This window comes from Littorina saxatilis, linkage group LG15 (assembly GCF_037325665.1).
Source record: "Littorina saxatilis isolate snail1 linkage group LG15, US_GU_Lsax_2.0, whole genome shotgun sequence".
Classification (NCBI taxonomy): Eukaryota; Metazoa; Mollusca; class Gastropoda; order Littorinimorpha; family Littorinidae; genus Littorina; species Littorina saxatilis.
Genome location: NC_090259.1, coordinates 33,609,632 through 33,624,376, shown reverse-complemented (window position 1 = coordinate 33,624,376; position 14,745 = coordinate 33,609,632). Strand labels below are relative to the sequence as shown.

At 44.1% G+C, this 14,745-nt stretch overlaps 1 protein-coding gene across 1 annotated transcript in view; it reads right to left on the bottom strand.

Annotated features, from left to right (window-relative positions):
- LOC138949126 (abnormal spindle-like microcephaly-associated protein homolog) overlaps window positions 1-14,745 on the bottom strand; it is a 49,695-nt gene that overhangs the window by 33,624 nt on the left and 1,326 nt on the right. The window contains exons 3-11 of the mRNA XM_070320885.1: window positions 10,998-14,568; window positions 10,426-10,569; window positions 7,548-7,697; window positions 5,774-6,016; window positions 4,037-4,104; window positions 3,505-3,646; window positions 2,930-3,060; window positions 2,050-2,225; window positions 989-1,134 (exon numbers count right to left, since the gene is read on the bottom strand). Of these exons, the coding sequence (XP_070176986.1) occupies window positions 989-1,134; window positions 2,050-2,225; window positions 2,930-3,060; window positions 3,505-3,646; window positions 4,037-4,104; window positions 5,774-6,016; window positions 7,548-7,697; window positions 10,426-10,569; window positions 10,998-14,568 (4,771 nt within the window). The remainder of the gene's footprint in view (window positions 1-988; window positions 1,135-2,049; window positions 2,226-2,929; window positions 3,061-3,504; window positions 3,647-4,036; window positions 4,105-5,773; window positions 6,017-7,547; window positions 7,698-10,425; window positions 10,570-10,997; window positions 14,569-14,745) is intronic.

Below are 14,745 nucleotides of genomic sequence, written 5' to 3'. Positions count from 1 at the left end.
ATATCATATCTATATGTTTTTGGAATCAGGAACCGACAAGGAATAAGATGAAAGTGTTTTTAAATTGATTTCGAAAATTTAATTTTGATAATAATTTTTCTATATTTAATTTTCAGAGCTTGTTTTTAATCCAAATATAACATATTTATATGTTTTTGGAATTAGAAAATGATGGAGAATAAGATGAACGTAAATTTGGATCGTTTTATAAATTTTTATTTTTTTTTACAATTTTCAGATTTTTAATGACCAAAGTCATTAATTAATTTTTAAGCCACCAAGCTGAAATGCAATACCGAAGTCCGGGCTTCGTCGAAGATTACTTGACCAAAATTTCAACCAATTTGGTTGAAAAATGAGGGCGTGACAGTGCCGCCTCAACTTTCACGAAAAGCCGGATATGACGTCATCAAAGACATTTATCAAAAAAATGAAAAAAACGTTCGGGGATTTCATACCCAGGAACTCTCATGTCAAATTTCATAAAGATCGGTCCAGTAGTTTAGTCTGAATCGCTCTACACACACACACAGACACACACACACACGCACATACACCACGACCCTCGTCTCGATTCCCCCCTCTACGTTAAAACATTTAGTCAAAACTTGACTAAATGTAAAAAACGAAACACCTGAAGAATACATACAAATTACATCAACTGATTTTATTCCTACTAACTCTGCACAGGTGTCTCTGCTGATTTTGCCCCAGTCCCTTTTTGTTGGGCACATGGTAGTCAGCCAAGCTCAGCCAAGCATGGAAAATATGGCACAGAAGCAGCCAAAACAAACATCTCGGATTAGTTAACCACTTGCTTTATATTCTCTTTTGATAACTTTCTGGACTGAAGACTAATACCCCACCATTACGAGGCTGATGTCTTATCCACTAGGCCACTGCACCCGTCACATTTTGCTAACATAACGGCAGCGTCCAGAGTCAAACATTGGGAGCACAACACCTGGTCTGTACAACTTTTGCCCACCTTTTGCAGTGTTGAGGTCAAAGCCTCGCTGTGTCAGCTGCTTGAAGACCAGCTCCACGTTGTGAATCTTCTGCAGGCGGCTGATGGCCGGCGCCCGCAGCGAAGACGCAAAACTCCAGTCTCCGGACAGCAGCATGACGATACGACTGCAATGGATACACAGTTTGTTAACTCTTCTTCTTCTTCTTCGTTCATGGGCTGTAACTCCCACGTTCACTCATGTTTTTGCACGAGTGGGTTTTACGTGTATGAGCGTTTTTACCCCAACATTCAGGCAGCCATACGCCGCTTTCGGGGGAGGCGTGCTGGGTATTTTCGTGTTTCTATAACCCACCTAACGCTAACATGGTTTACAGGATCTTTTCTGTGCGCACTTGGTCTTGTGTTTGTGTGTACACATGAAGGGGGATAAGGAACTAGCAAGTCTGAACATAAGTTGACCTGGGAGATCGGAAAAATCTCAACCGTAAACCCACCAGGCGGGATATGAACTCACAACCTTCCAATCAGGAGGCTGATGTCTTATCCACTTGGCCACTGCGCCTGTCACCTTTTGTTAACAAAACAGCAGTGTTGTTCCCAGATCTTCGGTCATTGACGCCTACTTTTGTGATGTGACGCATTGTTCTGACCCCTGGTCAGTCGACCGTCTGTTAGTTTTGACATGTAGGGGGTCTTCTGAGCATTACTTTTCCTACCAAGCAGCCAAAGGCAGGACAATTGGAACTATACTTATTTTCAATCTAGTTTTTGTCTTGTGACATGTACTCACACACGCACGCACGCACGCACGCACGCACACACACACACCCACCCACAAGATCAAACACAGGCTAACAACACCACAGTATAATTTAAACAGACACTATATGACACAATCATAATCTGTTAAAGGAAATACAACATAGGATTATCATAGATGGGACTGGCAGAAAGTGTGAACACTGACAGGCAGGGGTCGATGGCAGTGAAACCCCCTGAATCTGAAAGAATTCACAAATAATGACCTCAGCGCGTAGACAAAACAAGCGTATCCATGGAAACAGTGTCAGTCTACTCACCCCAGTCTCAGCCCATCGCGGAGGTCTGTACACAGGTTGGTGACAGCGTAGTCAAACTCGTCCAGTGGCGTCTGCACGTGTGTCACCACGTAGCCCATGTAGGCCAGGTGCTTGGTGATGTCCCCCTCCCCGCTCAGGTAGTCACGAGAAAACTGTGTCAGCATCCCTTTGCTGGACTGTAAAGGTGAAAATGTACTCAGTTAGTGAGTTACCTTTTCATGAGTGAAGACACACCTAGGGTGATTAGAAACTAACTTCTTGATCAAACGCATTGTTCCGACCCAGGCTGGTCGACTGTCCGACAGCTTTGACACGCAGGATGTCTTCTGACAGAACAAAGTTTTGCAGCCAGGACAATTTGACCGATATATGTTTTGAAGCCAGGTCCAACTGACTTATAGTCCTCTATGTCTGGGAATAAGTTAAACAATGGTGGCTCAAAATCTTAGTCAGCTTCTGTTAGAAAAGTATGTGTCATTCTTTCACTAACATTTTGAAAGGAAAAGTAATGGCAGACATGTATACAGACATAGATCTTTGCTTTCAAAACATTCTGCGTACTTTAAACCAAACAGCAAAAACTTGGCATGTTCTTAAAATGACTGAGTGCAAAAACCCTTTAATGCTCACTGCGATGAATTTCGTGTTTGTTTGTGAGTCTGTGCCTGAACGTGTGCTGTATGTGTGTGTGTGTTTGTCTGTTGACTTGTGCCTCTGTGTGTGTGTGTGTGTGTGTGTGTGTGTGTGTGTGTGTGTGTGTGTGTGTGTGTGTGTGTGTGTGTGTGTGTGTGTGTGTGTGTGTGTGTGTGTGTGTGTGTGTGTGTGTGTGTGTGTGCATTCTACTTTCCCATGACATTCTAAACATTAAAATAAGCCTCACCTTGATCTCAGCATCCTTGCAGAAGAGACAGGGGTCGTGTGCAATGAGGCGTGACTGCTTGGCACAGTCCAGCAAGTAGACCAACACCAGGAACTTCTTCATTGTGTGCTGGGCCACTGCGTCTGCATAGCCTGAAAACACAGACACGCATGGGTTAATGTGGAAAAATTGAATGTCATGTGCCTGTGCAAAATTGACCCTAAAACTGTAACATAACATACTGAAGAAGGCAGTTTGTCGCTGCCGAAATATTAATAAAGAAAGACCTAACCTGGTTACTGCTCAGCCTCTTTTTGTTTAAACCTAAAACAGTATGTGCAAAACAGAGTCCGAAAACGTATGTGGCAAACTGAGCCTGAAAACATGTGAAAAACTGGGCATGTAAACCTATTGTGTTAAACTATGCCTAAAAACATTTGGTAGAAAACTGAGGCTGATAACATTATGTAGAAAGCAAATGGCTGACTCACCGGCCTCCCTGGTCGCAAAAAATTGTAGGGTACACTCCTGCTGAAAGTGGCACCAAAACAAAACATTGAAAGAACAATGCATTTCATCCTGAACTGTTAACTGACCATCATGATAGAGGTGGGGCACCGTGGCGTGCGAGAACTGAGCCGAGATGTCGGGGTTGGTCAGCAGTCGAGTCAGGATGAAGCGAGACATGCCGATGACGTCATTGTTGGACTGGACGGGAAGCACCTCTCCATAAACGGTCTGTTGAAATCACAAAAACAAGAATAAAACAGAAAAATAACCAGCAGCAACCATCTTTGTCCTAATCAGCATTTCCAGAAATTCAACTCAAACTCAAACTGAAGTGATAATTTTTGCCTGGTTTATGTCATTGAAAAATGTATGCCACATTTTTCTTGTATGTCAACTCAGTCTAAATAGTACATATACTCACATCTCTCATAAAGAAAGGAACAGAACTGAATTCATCAAAATTATGACCAAAGCAAACACAACAGATTAATGAAACACTTAAAAAATAAGATCTTACAAGGGGAGTCTTAAATTGGGGGGTCTTAAAAGGGGGTTCCACTGTCTTGGTTGTGGGTTGGTTGATATTGACAAGTTGGTTGACCGAAGTTTGTTACCTACCTCCAGACCGATGCGCAGCCAGAGAGGGTTGTAGGACAGCAGCATGTCCAGTATCTTTTGCTTGATGCCTGAAACACACGCACATGTACCATCACAAACACAGACTTCGAGAAAAATATGCAGCTAAAACATCAGATTCAAAGCTACTAGATGTATACAATGGGGCTGTAATGTGTAAGGCAAAGGAAAACAAGAAGGGCAAAGCCCATACGACTCACATGCTTGACCTTGACCTTTACATGACCTTGACCTTCAGGGTCAAGGTCAAATAACTAAACCTAGCAATGACATCATACACTAAGAACTGCTTTACACATTTTTCCTACCAAAATACATGTGACCAAGGTCAAGGTCATCCAAGGTCATGCAACACAAAGCTGTTAATTCAAGACATAGGAAGTACAATGGTGCTTATTGGCTCTTTCTACCATGAGATATGGTCACTTTTAGTGGTTCACTACCTTATTTTGGTCACATTTCATAAGGGTCAAAGTGACCTTGACCTTGATCATATGTGACCAAATGTGTCTCATGATGAAAGCATAACATGTGGCCCACATAATTTTTAAGTTTGAAACAGTTATCTTCCATAGTTCAGGGTCAAGGTCACTTCAAAATATGTATACAATCCAACTTTGAAGAGCTCCTGTGACCTTGACCTTGAAGCACGGTAAACCAAACTGGTATCAAAAGATGGGGCTTACTTTGCCCTATATATCATATATAGGTGAGGTATTCAATCTCAAAAACTTCAGAGAAAATGGGAAAAATGTGAAAAATAGCTGTTTTTTAGACAACATTTATGGCCCCTGCGACCTTGACCTTGAAGCAAGGTCAAGATGCTATGTATGTTTTTTGGGGCCTTGTCATCATACACCATCTTGCCAAATTTGGTACTGATAGACTGAATAGTGTCCAAGAAATATCCAACGTTAAAGTTTTCCGGACGGACGGACGACTCGGGTGAGTACATAGACTCACTTTTGCTTCGCATGTGAGTCAAAAAAGGAAAGAAAAAAACATGTACACCTAAAAATGAGATGTTAATTCTCTCACACCAGAAAACAGACCACAGTTTTTGAGTATGATAGAAAAGTCTCCAGTCCATCACTTTTTGTGCAATGAGATAGGAATTATTTCCTCTATAAAGACTATTAAACCTAAGTGCTAGTGAAGTGTTGTTCCATGTTTCTTATTTCTGATTACCGAATAAATATTTAATCACTATAAGTTATACTTAACGCATATCAACGCCTGCTTTTCAGATTCTCTTTCAGCTCTTTTTAAAAACGCACACCCCAAGACGAGTAATCCAACAAAGCAGATTCACACATCCCATCAAACCCAGAACACTCACCAATGTCAGCATGAATCATGCGGTCTGTGTGTACAGCCAGCAGATTCACACATCCCATCAAACCCAGAACACTCACCAATGTCAGCGTGAATCATGCGGTCTGTGTGTACAGCCAGCAGATTCACACATCCCATCAAACCCAGAACACTCACCAATGTCAGCGTGAATCATGCGGTCTGTGCGTACAGCCAGCAGATTCACACATCCCATCAAACCCAGAACACTCACCAATATCAGCGTGAATCATGCGGTCTGTGCGTACATCCAGCAGATTCACACATCCCATCAAACCCAGAACACTCACCAATATCAGCGTGAATCATGCGGTCTGTGCGTACATCCAGCAGATTCACACATCCCATCAAACCCAGAACACTCACCAATATCAGCGTGAATCATGCGGTCTGTGCGTACAGCCAACCTCCGCTGCTCCACTTCCAGCTCCAGACGGCAGACGACACGCACCACCGCCTCTGACTGGAACAGTCGACACGACGCCCTCCGCAGATGGTTGAGACGTCGTCTGGCGGTGTATGCTCTGAAGGATAGAACCTCCTTGGTGGGAGCCAGACGCGGCGCCGCCTTGACCGCCGATCCATCAAACGCTATCGATCTGGCATCGACTGTTGAGGACAAAAAAAAAGTCTACGACTGAAGCAGGAATGTGGCTGATTGATCCTGCAGAGAAGTTGTTCGCGTAGAGGTGAAATCCTACAACTTACAAGCAGGAATGTGGCTGATTGATCCTGCAGAGAAGTTGTTTGCGTAGACATGGGTGAAAGCTATGAAAATCAAATTGACTGAAAATTTTTTGAGGCAGGGGTCCAGGGGCCGCCTAGGCCCTGGCGGGGTACCGGCCGAAAACAAATTTTTGCATTATACATTGTGATTTTGTGGCCTTTCCTGGCAAAAAAATACACTTTTTGTCACTATCATGCAGGTCAAAAAAATACATTCAGATTCTAATGATATGGTAAAAAGGGTAAACAAAATCAAAACAATTCACAGAAGTAATCATTTTTCTTTTGTATCTTTTCACACTTGCATCTTCCAACACAACGACACAATTGATAACAATTAACATTAACAACAGCCAATTACTAAATGAAATAGAAACTGAACAACTGAACAACTGAAATAAAAGTTCGAAATATTTAATTATAAGAAGCAAACATTGCCAGACAGGCATTGAAATAAATGATGAAACAGAATGTCACACATGCAAACAGCATGATGTAGCACTGCACAAAATAGCAACTAAGCAGTAGCATCTCTTATAGTGCAAAGTTCTCAAGGAAAAGCACTTGAGTTTCAAGCACCAAACTTATCACACACAGTTTTAGTTTCATGAACTCCAACCAGTCCCATCGCCTTTGTTGGCTAGACCAGCATCAATAAGATCTGTCCATGCGTTTTCCGCAGAAATCATGTCACCACTTCGTAATGCCTGCCAAAACGCGAGAACTTTTTTTTTTATCGTGATGCAGAGCGAATCCGAAAGCGAAGAAACCTCACCTACGGGGTTTACCGCATAGCAGTTCGAAAACGCGTTTCGCTTAAAAAAAAAAAAAAAAAAAAAATTTTTTTTTTTTTTTTAATAAAAATTGCGGATTGACGGAATTTCCGTCAGACTTATTTTCAGATTGACGGATTTCAGTCAATCGACGGGCTACTTTCACCCATGCGTAGAGGTGAAATCCTACAACTTACAAGCAGGAACTACATTTCCCGTAGCAAAAAGTACAGTCTGCAGGCATATTAGTTAGACACAGAGTTGTAAATGACGGTGAAAGCATGCAACAAAATAATGGTTGAAAGATTAAAAATGTCAAATTGCACCACAGGGAAGAAAGCGTCATACAAGCTGCATGTTCCTCGCATACAAATGTAAGCATCGGAAAAGACTGTTACCACAACCCTTATCCAAGCTCAGACATTAAGAACTTCTTCTGCGTTCCTAGGAAGGCATTAAGAACAGACTTTAAAGAAACAAAATCTAAGCAGGCCACACATTCAAGCTACTGAAACTCAGCATTGTGCACAAAATGTTCATTGCACTAGTCAAAGTCAAATATTTTCCCAGTCTTCCACACAAGCTTGAATAAAACTCAAAAGTCAAATGGCTTCAAGCAAACGAGCACGAACCCTCTTCACCTTTTGCCTTGGTGGTTGCGAGCGCGTACTCATCGGCGGGAGTGAGCACAAAGTTGAGCCAGTGTACAAAGCCCCGCTCCTGTTTGTCCTGCCAGCGCTCATCGTAATACATGTTCTTGGCCGCAAAGGGCAAAGGGTGCTTGGGAAGAGCTGCAACAGAAGAACTACCCGTCAGAAAATCTTTGCTTGAAATCTTGAAAAAGGGCTAATGTTTTTGTTAAGGAGTAGAATTCCGTGTACGTGTATAAAAAATGCCAAATATACATATGAGTAAACGCTAACAATGATTCATAAACCAGTAGGGCTTACTGACTAACAATAAAACTTAAAAGATAAAGAAATATTTCAAAAACATATCTTGTCATCAAAGTACAGAGACTCATCTGACACATTCTTCTGGAGTTTGTTTGTTTGTTTGTTTATTTGTTGCTTAACGTCCAGCCGACTACGCAGAGCCATATCAGGACGAGGAAGGGGGGGATGAAGGGGGCCACTTGTCAAGCGATTCCTGTTTACAAATGCACTAACCCATTACTTGTGTCCCAGCAGGCTTTAGTAAAACTAAATTAATACCTACTGGAAGATTACCAGTTTCCAGTATGTTAAAATAGGCTTAACCTATCTACTGCTGGACTTACATCAGAACACCAACAGATTAAACTATACATGAATCGCGAGACAAGCGGCAAGAGAAGAGATTTTTGGAAAAAATACAGGTGAATGAGCAAGAAGGCAGAAAAAAGAAAAGAATTCATGAAGAAAAAGAGAGCATGACAGGAAAGAGGAACCAAAAATCTACCTAACAGCAAACTAGAAAGCTCCTGCGGTTCCAAAAACAGGAGGGGCCTTTAATTTCATAACCGCAGTGCCCCACTGCGGGATTCTTCTGGAGTATTTTCTATCATAAAATTATAAAAGAATAGCCTGTAGTTATTTTGTCATATCTGGGGCGGGTAAATAGCTCAGTCGGTAGCGGCGCTGGCTTCAAAACCAGTTGTCGCTATTTGCGTGGGTTCGATCCCCACATTCAGCGAGGGATTAATTTCCCAGAGTCAACTTTGTGCAGACTCTCTTCAAAGTCCGAACATTCCCGTTTGCACGCATGCGCACAATAAAGAACGCAAGTTCACAGCGAAAGTCTCAGGGCTTGGAAACATGAATACACGCATGCAAAAAAAATAAAAAATAAAAAAAACAAGAAGGGCAAAGCCCATACGACTCACATGCTTGACCTTGACCTTTACATGACCTTGACCTTCAGCTAAACCTAGCAATGACATCATACACTAAGAACTGCTTTACACATTTTTCCTACCAAAATACATCCAAGGTCATGCAACACAAAGCTGTTAATTGAACAGGGATCGCGTTTACCGGTAATTTCCGGTATTTTACCGATTGAGATTTGCCAATACCGATAATAAAATGGGTGCTCGGTCGGACGTACCGATTGTTAATTGGTTTGACCGGGGGAAAAATAAAGAGTGGGAAAAATCATCCTTTATAAAGAATCCATGGTCTGTACGAGAGAGAGAGAGAGAGAGAGAGAGAGAGAGAGAGAGAGAGAGAGAGAGAGAGAGAGAGAGAGGTGCATGGCTTGTTGTGACAGGTGTCATGTTGATACAATGTTGCCATTGTCTCATGGAAAACAAATTGATGAGGCTTGGTGTCGCAATGTCGTGTTAACGAAACGTAAACAATGACGTCAAAATAACAGCAGGATGCTAAAGCCGGCATGCGATCATACTGGAAAATCACGTACGCACACCAGCTCCGCTCTCTCATTCTCTCTCTCTCAGCGGCAGATGTGTTCATGTTGTGCGGCAGTCGCTTTGAAATGGGGGGGAGGGGGGAGGGGTAACCCGAATTTATTCCACAGAAAACGTCTGCGTGTCAATAGCATTGATAGACATTGATTTAGTCATTGTTTTCCTTTGACGTTGCCTTGAAAGATTGACCGATTTTCGTGAGAGCATTGTGGTCAGCTCATGATGTCATACCGGTTTGAAAGATATCTAGCGCGATCACTGATTGAAGACATAGGAAGTACAATGGTGCTTATTGGCTCTTTCTACCATGAGATATGGTCACTTTTAGTGGTTCACTACCTTATTTTGGTCACATTTCATAAGGGTCAAAGTGACCTTGACCTTGATCATATGTGACCAAATGTGTCTCATGATAAAAGCATAACATGTGCCCCACATAATTTTTAAGTTTGAAACAGTTATCTTCCATAGTTCAGGGTCAAGGTCACTTCAAAATATGTATACAATCCAACTTTGAAGAGCTCCTGTGACCTTGACCTTGAAGCAAGGTAAACCAAACTGGTATCAAAAGATGGGGCTTACTTTGCCCTATATATCATATATAGGTGAGGTATTAAATCTCAAAAACTTCAGAGAAAATGGGAAAAATGTGAAAAATAGCTGTTTTTTAGACAACATTTATGGCCCCTGCGACCTTGACCTTGAAGCAAGGTCAAAATGCTATGTATGTTTTTTGGGGCCTTGTCATCATACACCATCTTGCCAAATTTGGTACTGATAGACTGAATAGTGTCCAAGAAATATCCAACGTTAAAGTTTTCCGGACGGCCGGACGGACGGACGGACGACTCGGGTGAGTACATAGACTCACTTTTGCTTCGCATGTGAGTCAATAAAAAATGGGTAGCGCCGTATACTGTATGGCAGCTCACTTTCCCCAGGGAGAAAGCAGCCCGAATTTCCATGATGGTAACCTCACTGGACTATATCAATCTTATCTTTATCCTTACTTTACAGTCAGCTCTAATATCAGGCTGTCCCGGTTCTTTTCATTCTCTTTTATGACCCAAGAAGTCCTTACTCATTCCATCAATCCCAAGGGTACTTACCAGTCTTTAATTTCTTGACCAGAATCAACTTGGACAGAGGCACTCCTTTAGTACGCTTTACTGGCCTCTCTGCCCTTGTTTTCCCAATAGCTCTGCTCGGTGGCTGCTGGCTTTTTCCTGCCTTTTTGGTTGAATCCAGCTCCACTGTAAATGCAACCAGAAAATATTGGTTGAAGCACATGCGCAGGCAACTGATAATCGCAAGTACCAAGGCATAAAATAGTTTTTCCTACAAACGTTACCTTTTCTGAAGACGGAGAAAGAAAGGCTTCAACATGTACAGCATCTTCTCACAAAAGTGAATACTCTTCATCATCCTTACCACAGTTCAAAACACTAATGAGTCATGACATCATATACTTAAACTTACTTATAGTTTCTCTGGGGTTCTTAAGACTAGGAATCCAACTTGAGATGGATTTTGAAAAGTATCTTTTCCACTGTAACCAAGAACATTTGAAATGCAATGAAGCAATAACAAACTATATTAGAAGCACTGAATCATTACAAATGAAACAAAAATCAATTAGAATTTAGATTCCGGTTTGCAAGCCAGAAAAATCCAATCTCACCTCTCTTGCTGCGAGGTTCTTTGAGTCCTGCTTCAGGGCTGGATCGTTTCTTGCCCAGTCTTTCTGGTAGCTTTTCAGGATCCAGACTGCTCTGTGACCTTGTCTTGGTTATCGTTTGACCTTGGGTGTGGATGGCTGACACAGACCTTGTCCTCTGGTTGCTCAGCTTGGTTGACCCGACGTTGAAGGATGCTGGAGGTTTGACTGCTTTTGGTGGATGACTGGCTTTTGAGCGAAACTCTGCAGACAGTGACTTTCTGAGCTGACCTTGGCTTTGACCTTGAGATGAGGACCTGTGTTGATTGTTGCTGTTTTCTGCATGAGAGCTTGAAGCAACAGCTGTTCTGGTTTGTGAGAGCTCAGCATCCTTTAAAAGAGTTTCCTTGACAATGGTGTGAGACAGAGTGGGTTGGGCAGTGGTCAGTTTTGCATCGGGAGTCCGGTCAGGAGAATCAGGGTTCGTAGCCTCTGGTTTTGATGGACACACGACCTTGACTTCTGACCCCACTGCCGTCGAGGACGGAAAAGGGGTGACCTCCGGGAAAGAAGAATCTGTCTGGTCTGTTGGAGACCCCAGCCGGGTTTCCTCAGAAACATTTCCAGTGGACAAACTTCTCTCTGTTCTCTGTGACTGAGCATCAGAATTCTCAGGAATGACCAAGTCATCATCATACCAGGACTCTTCTGAACGAACTCTCTGTGATGCATCATCATCTTTATCATCAGTGATGTCAGCTTCTCCTCTGCTGATGCTGGTTCTCTTCCCTGTCTCCAAGGAGTCTCCTGAAATCTCAAGGCTGCTCACTGAATCGTCTGGAACAATGACCACAGCAGCAAACTTTGCAGTAGACCTGGTGACTGTGATGCGGTCAGACTGAAGATGATGCTCCACTCTCTCCGTGAAGACAGAAGAAACGGACAAACGTTGATCAGCAGCTGCTACGGGAAGATCTTTCTGGCTGATGTGGGTATCGTTCTGTTCCCTATCGTTCTGTGCAATTGAACTAGCCTCTGCAGCGTCCTTGGCCGTTTCTGTCCAAGTGTCACCGAGCTTATCCCCTTGCTGCATATCACTGCCGTTTGTTTCTGCAACTGCAGGGAAAAGGTTTTTTGGAATGAGGCCGTCCTTGTCAAGAACAACCGGGTTTCTGATGGCGTGCGTGGACCTACGATAATTCTCTGACGTTGGTGTTGTGGGGAGACGGGATGGGGTCATTATCTTGACGCCAACGATGACAGAGTTCCTCGTGTCTATGACGACTGTGTCTGTGTGCCAGACCTCCTCTTCTTCCTCCTCCTCCTCCTCTACTAGGTTCACTTTTACCTCCGGGACAACTTTCTCCACCTGTGAATTGCTGCTGGATTCAAGTAGAGCTTTTGAAGCGTGAGACTTGGTAACAGTCAGAGTGGCTCTGCGTGATGCTTCAGACCCACTCGCAGGGCTGTCTATCAATTGCGGAGTTGAACTGAACTCAAAACTGTGGCCTCCACCACTTTGTGGTGCATTTTCAGAGCATACAGCTTTATTTTTGTTGTCGGAAGAATGACGTTGCTCTCTCTCATGATCTCCGGTTGTTGAGGATAAACTATCATGCTTGATGTTACTGTTTCCTTTGGTGTCAGACTGAACTGGTGTCGTGTACGATGTAGCTCCTGATCCATTGTCTACACTGATGTCAGGGAATAGTTTCTTGGACGTGTTGCCAGAGCCGGACAGATGCGGGGAAATAGAGGGACGATCCTTGGTGACAGTGGCCGTGCCTGCCCACAGGGGCTTGAAATCTGATGACTGGCTCAAATCCTCGCAAACATCAGGGAAAAGTCGACGCCCAGAGCTTTGCCTGTTGTTTGTTGCTGCCGTTGTTTTGTCAGGCGAGTTCTGATGGCCGTGTGATTTGTTTGCGTCAGATTGTACCTGAAGGTGAGGATGACACAGCAAGAGCAACGAGTCGCCCTGAAGGCTCATCTCGTCTTTGCTCATCTGTGCAGGTGTGTTTTCCCGTGTCTGTGTCTCCTCTCCTGTGGAATCACAGTCTGGTCTGGATTCCATGATATGAGGTTCGAATCCGACTACAGCAGGCGAGGCCCACAGCGAGCGTCGTTTTCGTGTCATGGTGTCGTCAAGGTTGTTTGCTTCATCGTCATGGCTACTTGTGGCTGTGGTGATGCAGGGATGCTCTGAATCTTCAACTTTCTCTTTGATTTCAGTTTCACCAGCTGTGGTCATGAGTGAGGAAGTTTTTGTCAGGGCTTTGGGCTTGGCATTCTGATGATTGTGTGTAACTTGCCTCGTTACTCCTTTTCCTGCGTCTTTCCTCCCTGTGGTACTCTGCAACCGACCTTTCACAGGAGAGACTTTTCCAGCCGGCTGCTTTTTGACGAGGAATGTTTTTCGTCTGGGGCTCGGGGCGTCAGTGATTTTCGCAAAGCGAGCCCTCTCATGGATCTTTCTCTGCAGGAACTTCTCTTTCTTGGCGGGACCGTTCTGCTGCTGAGCGTTGGCAAAGACATTGCGCTTTTTAGGTCGCGCCAGTTCACTCACTCGATCCATCTTCATTGGCCTAGGCGGCTGCTTGGACACTGCTCTCTCTTTTACACCTGCTGATGATGTCGGTGTGGGTACGCCAGAGAAAGATCCTTCGTGAAGCGACCTGCGGACAAACTCTAGCTGCCGGACCATGATGTCATGCGGGATTGAGTCGTTCAGCACACTGGAAGGGCTGGGGATGCTCTGCTTTCTCGCTACTGCTTCTGCCTTGGCGCTGCCCATGTCCTCCAGAAAAGAACTGGGACTGACTTTGGCCAGCGCTGCAACTCTGGTCACCTGGGTGGACAGTCTGATTTGACCGACTTCAGGTGTGGCTACAGTTTGGGCTGCCATGGAGTCGTTCAGGAAGGAATTAGGAGATACATGCATCTTTGCCTCTCTCACCGCAGGGATTTCTCTGCGGAGGGATGCCTTTCCTGGCTTGTCCTTTGAAGATGTGTCACTCTTCTGACCAGTCTGTGAGTTGTCCCTGCTCCCAGAAGACTTGTTTCTGGACTCTCCTCTCTGTTTGCTTGTCTGTGAACTGTCCCTGCTGTTCTCCCCACCCTTGCGATTACCATGCTTGTTTGGTGAGTTGGAAATCCTCATCCCATGATCATTCCCAGACATGGCCTTCAGAGGACTTCTCTCTTCACCTTTGCCATCAAAAACTGGAGTCTGAAATTGAGCGTAGGATTCCATGATTCCATTGTTGGTATCAGTCATTCTGGGAATGGGGCTCATCTTGGACAGGAATCCACTCTTACGTCTCTCCAGGGCTTTCTGATCATTCCGATCATCACTTTTGCAAATGGCGGTGGACTCCAGAGGGGGCGGAGTCTGGGGGATGACCTCTTCAAGGTCAGGTGGCTGCATGTTCTCTTGATCAAAATGAAGGGCATGGGTTGGTTTGACCTGAGAGCGCAGTTCACGCAGTTCCACACTCCTACGAGGGCTGTAGCTGTCCTGAATGTTCTTCAAGGACTTTGTCTGCATCACGCAGGTTAGGGCTTGCATCTTGCGGGCTCCAAGCATGCCTTTCCTCTGGAACGAAGCAAACTAAACGATACAGGATGAGTAAGCTTTTCATGGTGAGGATAACATAAGTGTATCTAAACCCCACCCCCCCCCACCCCCCCCCCACCACTTCAAAACTTGACTAAATGTAAAAAGAACAAGACAGCAGACAAAAATAAGACACGTAGCTGACTGACTCTGCTG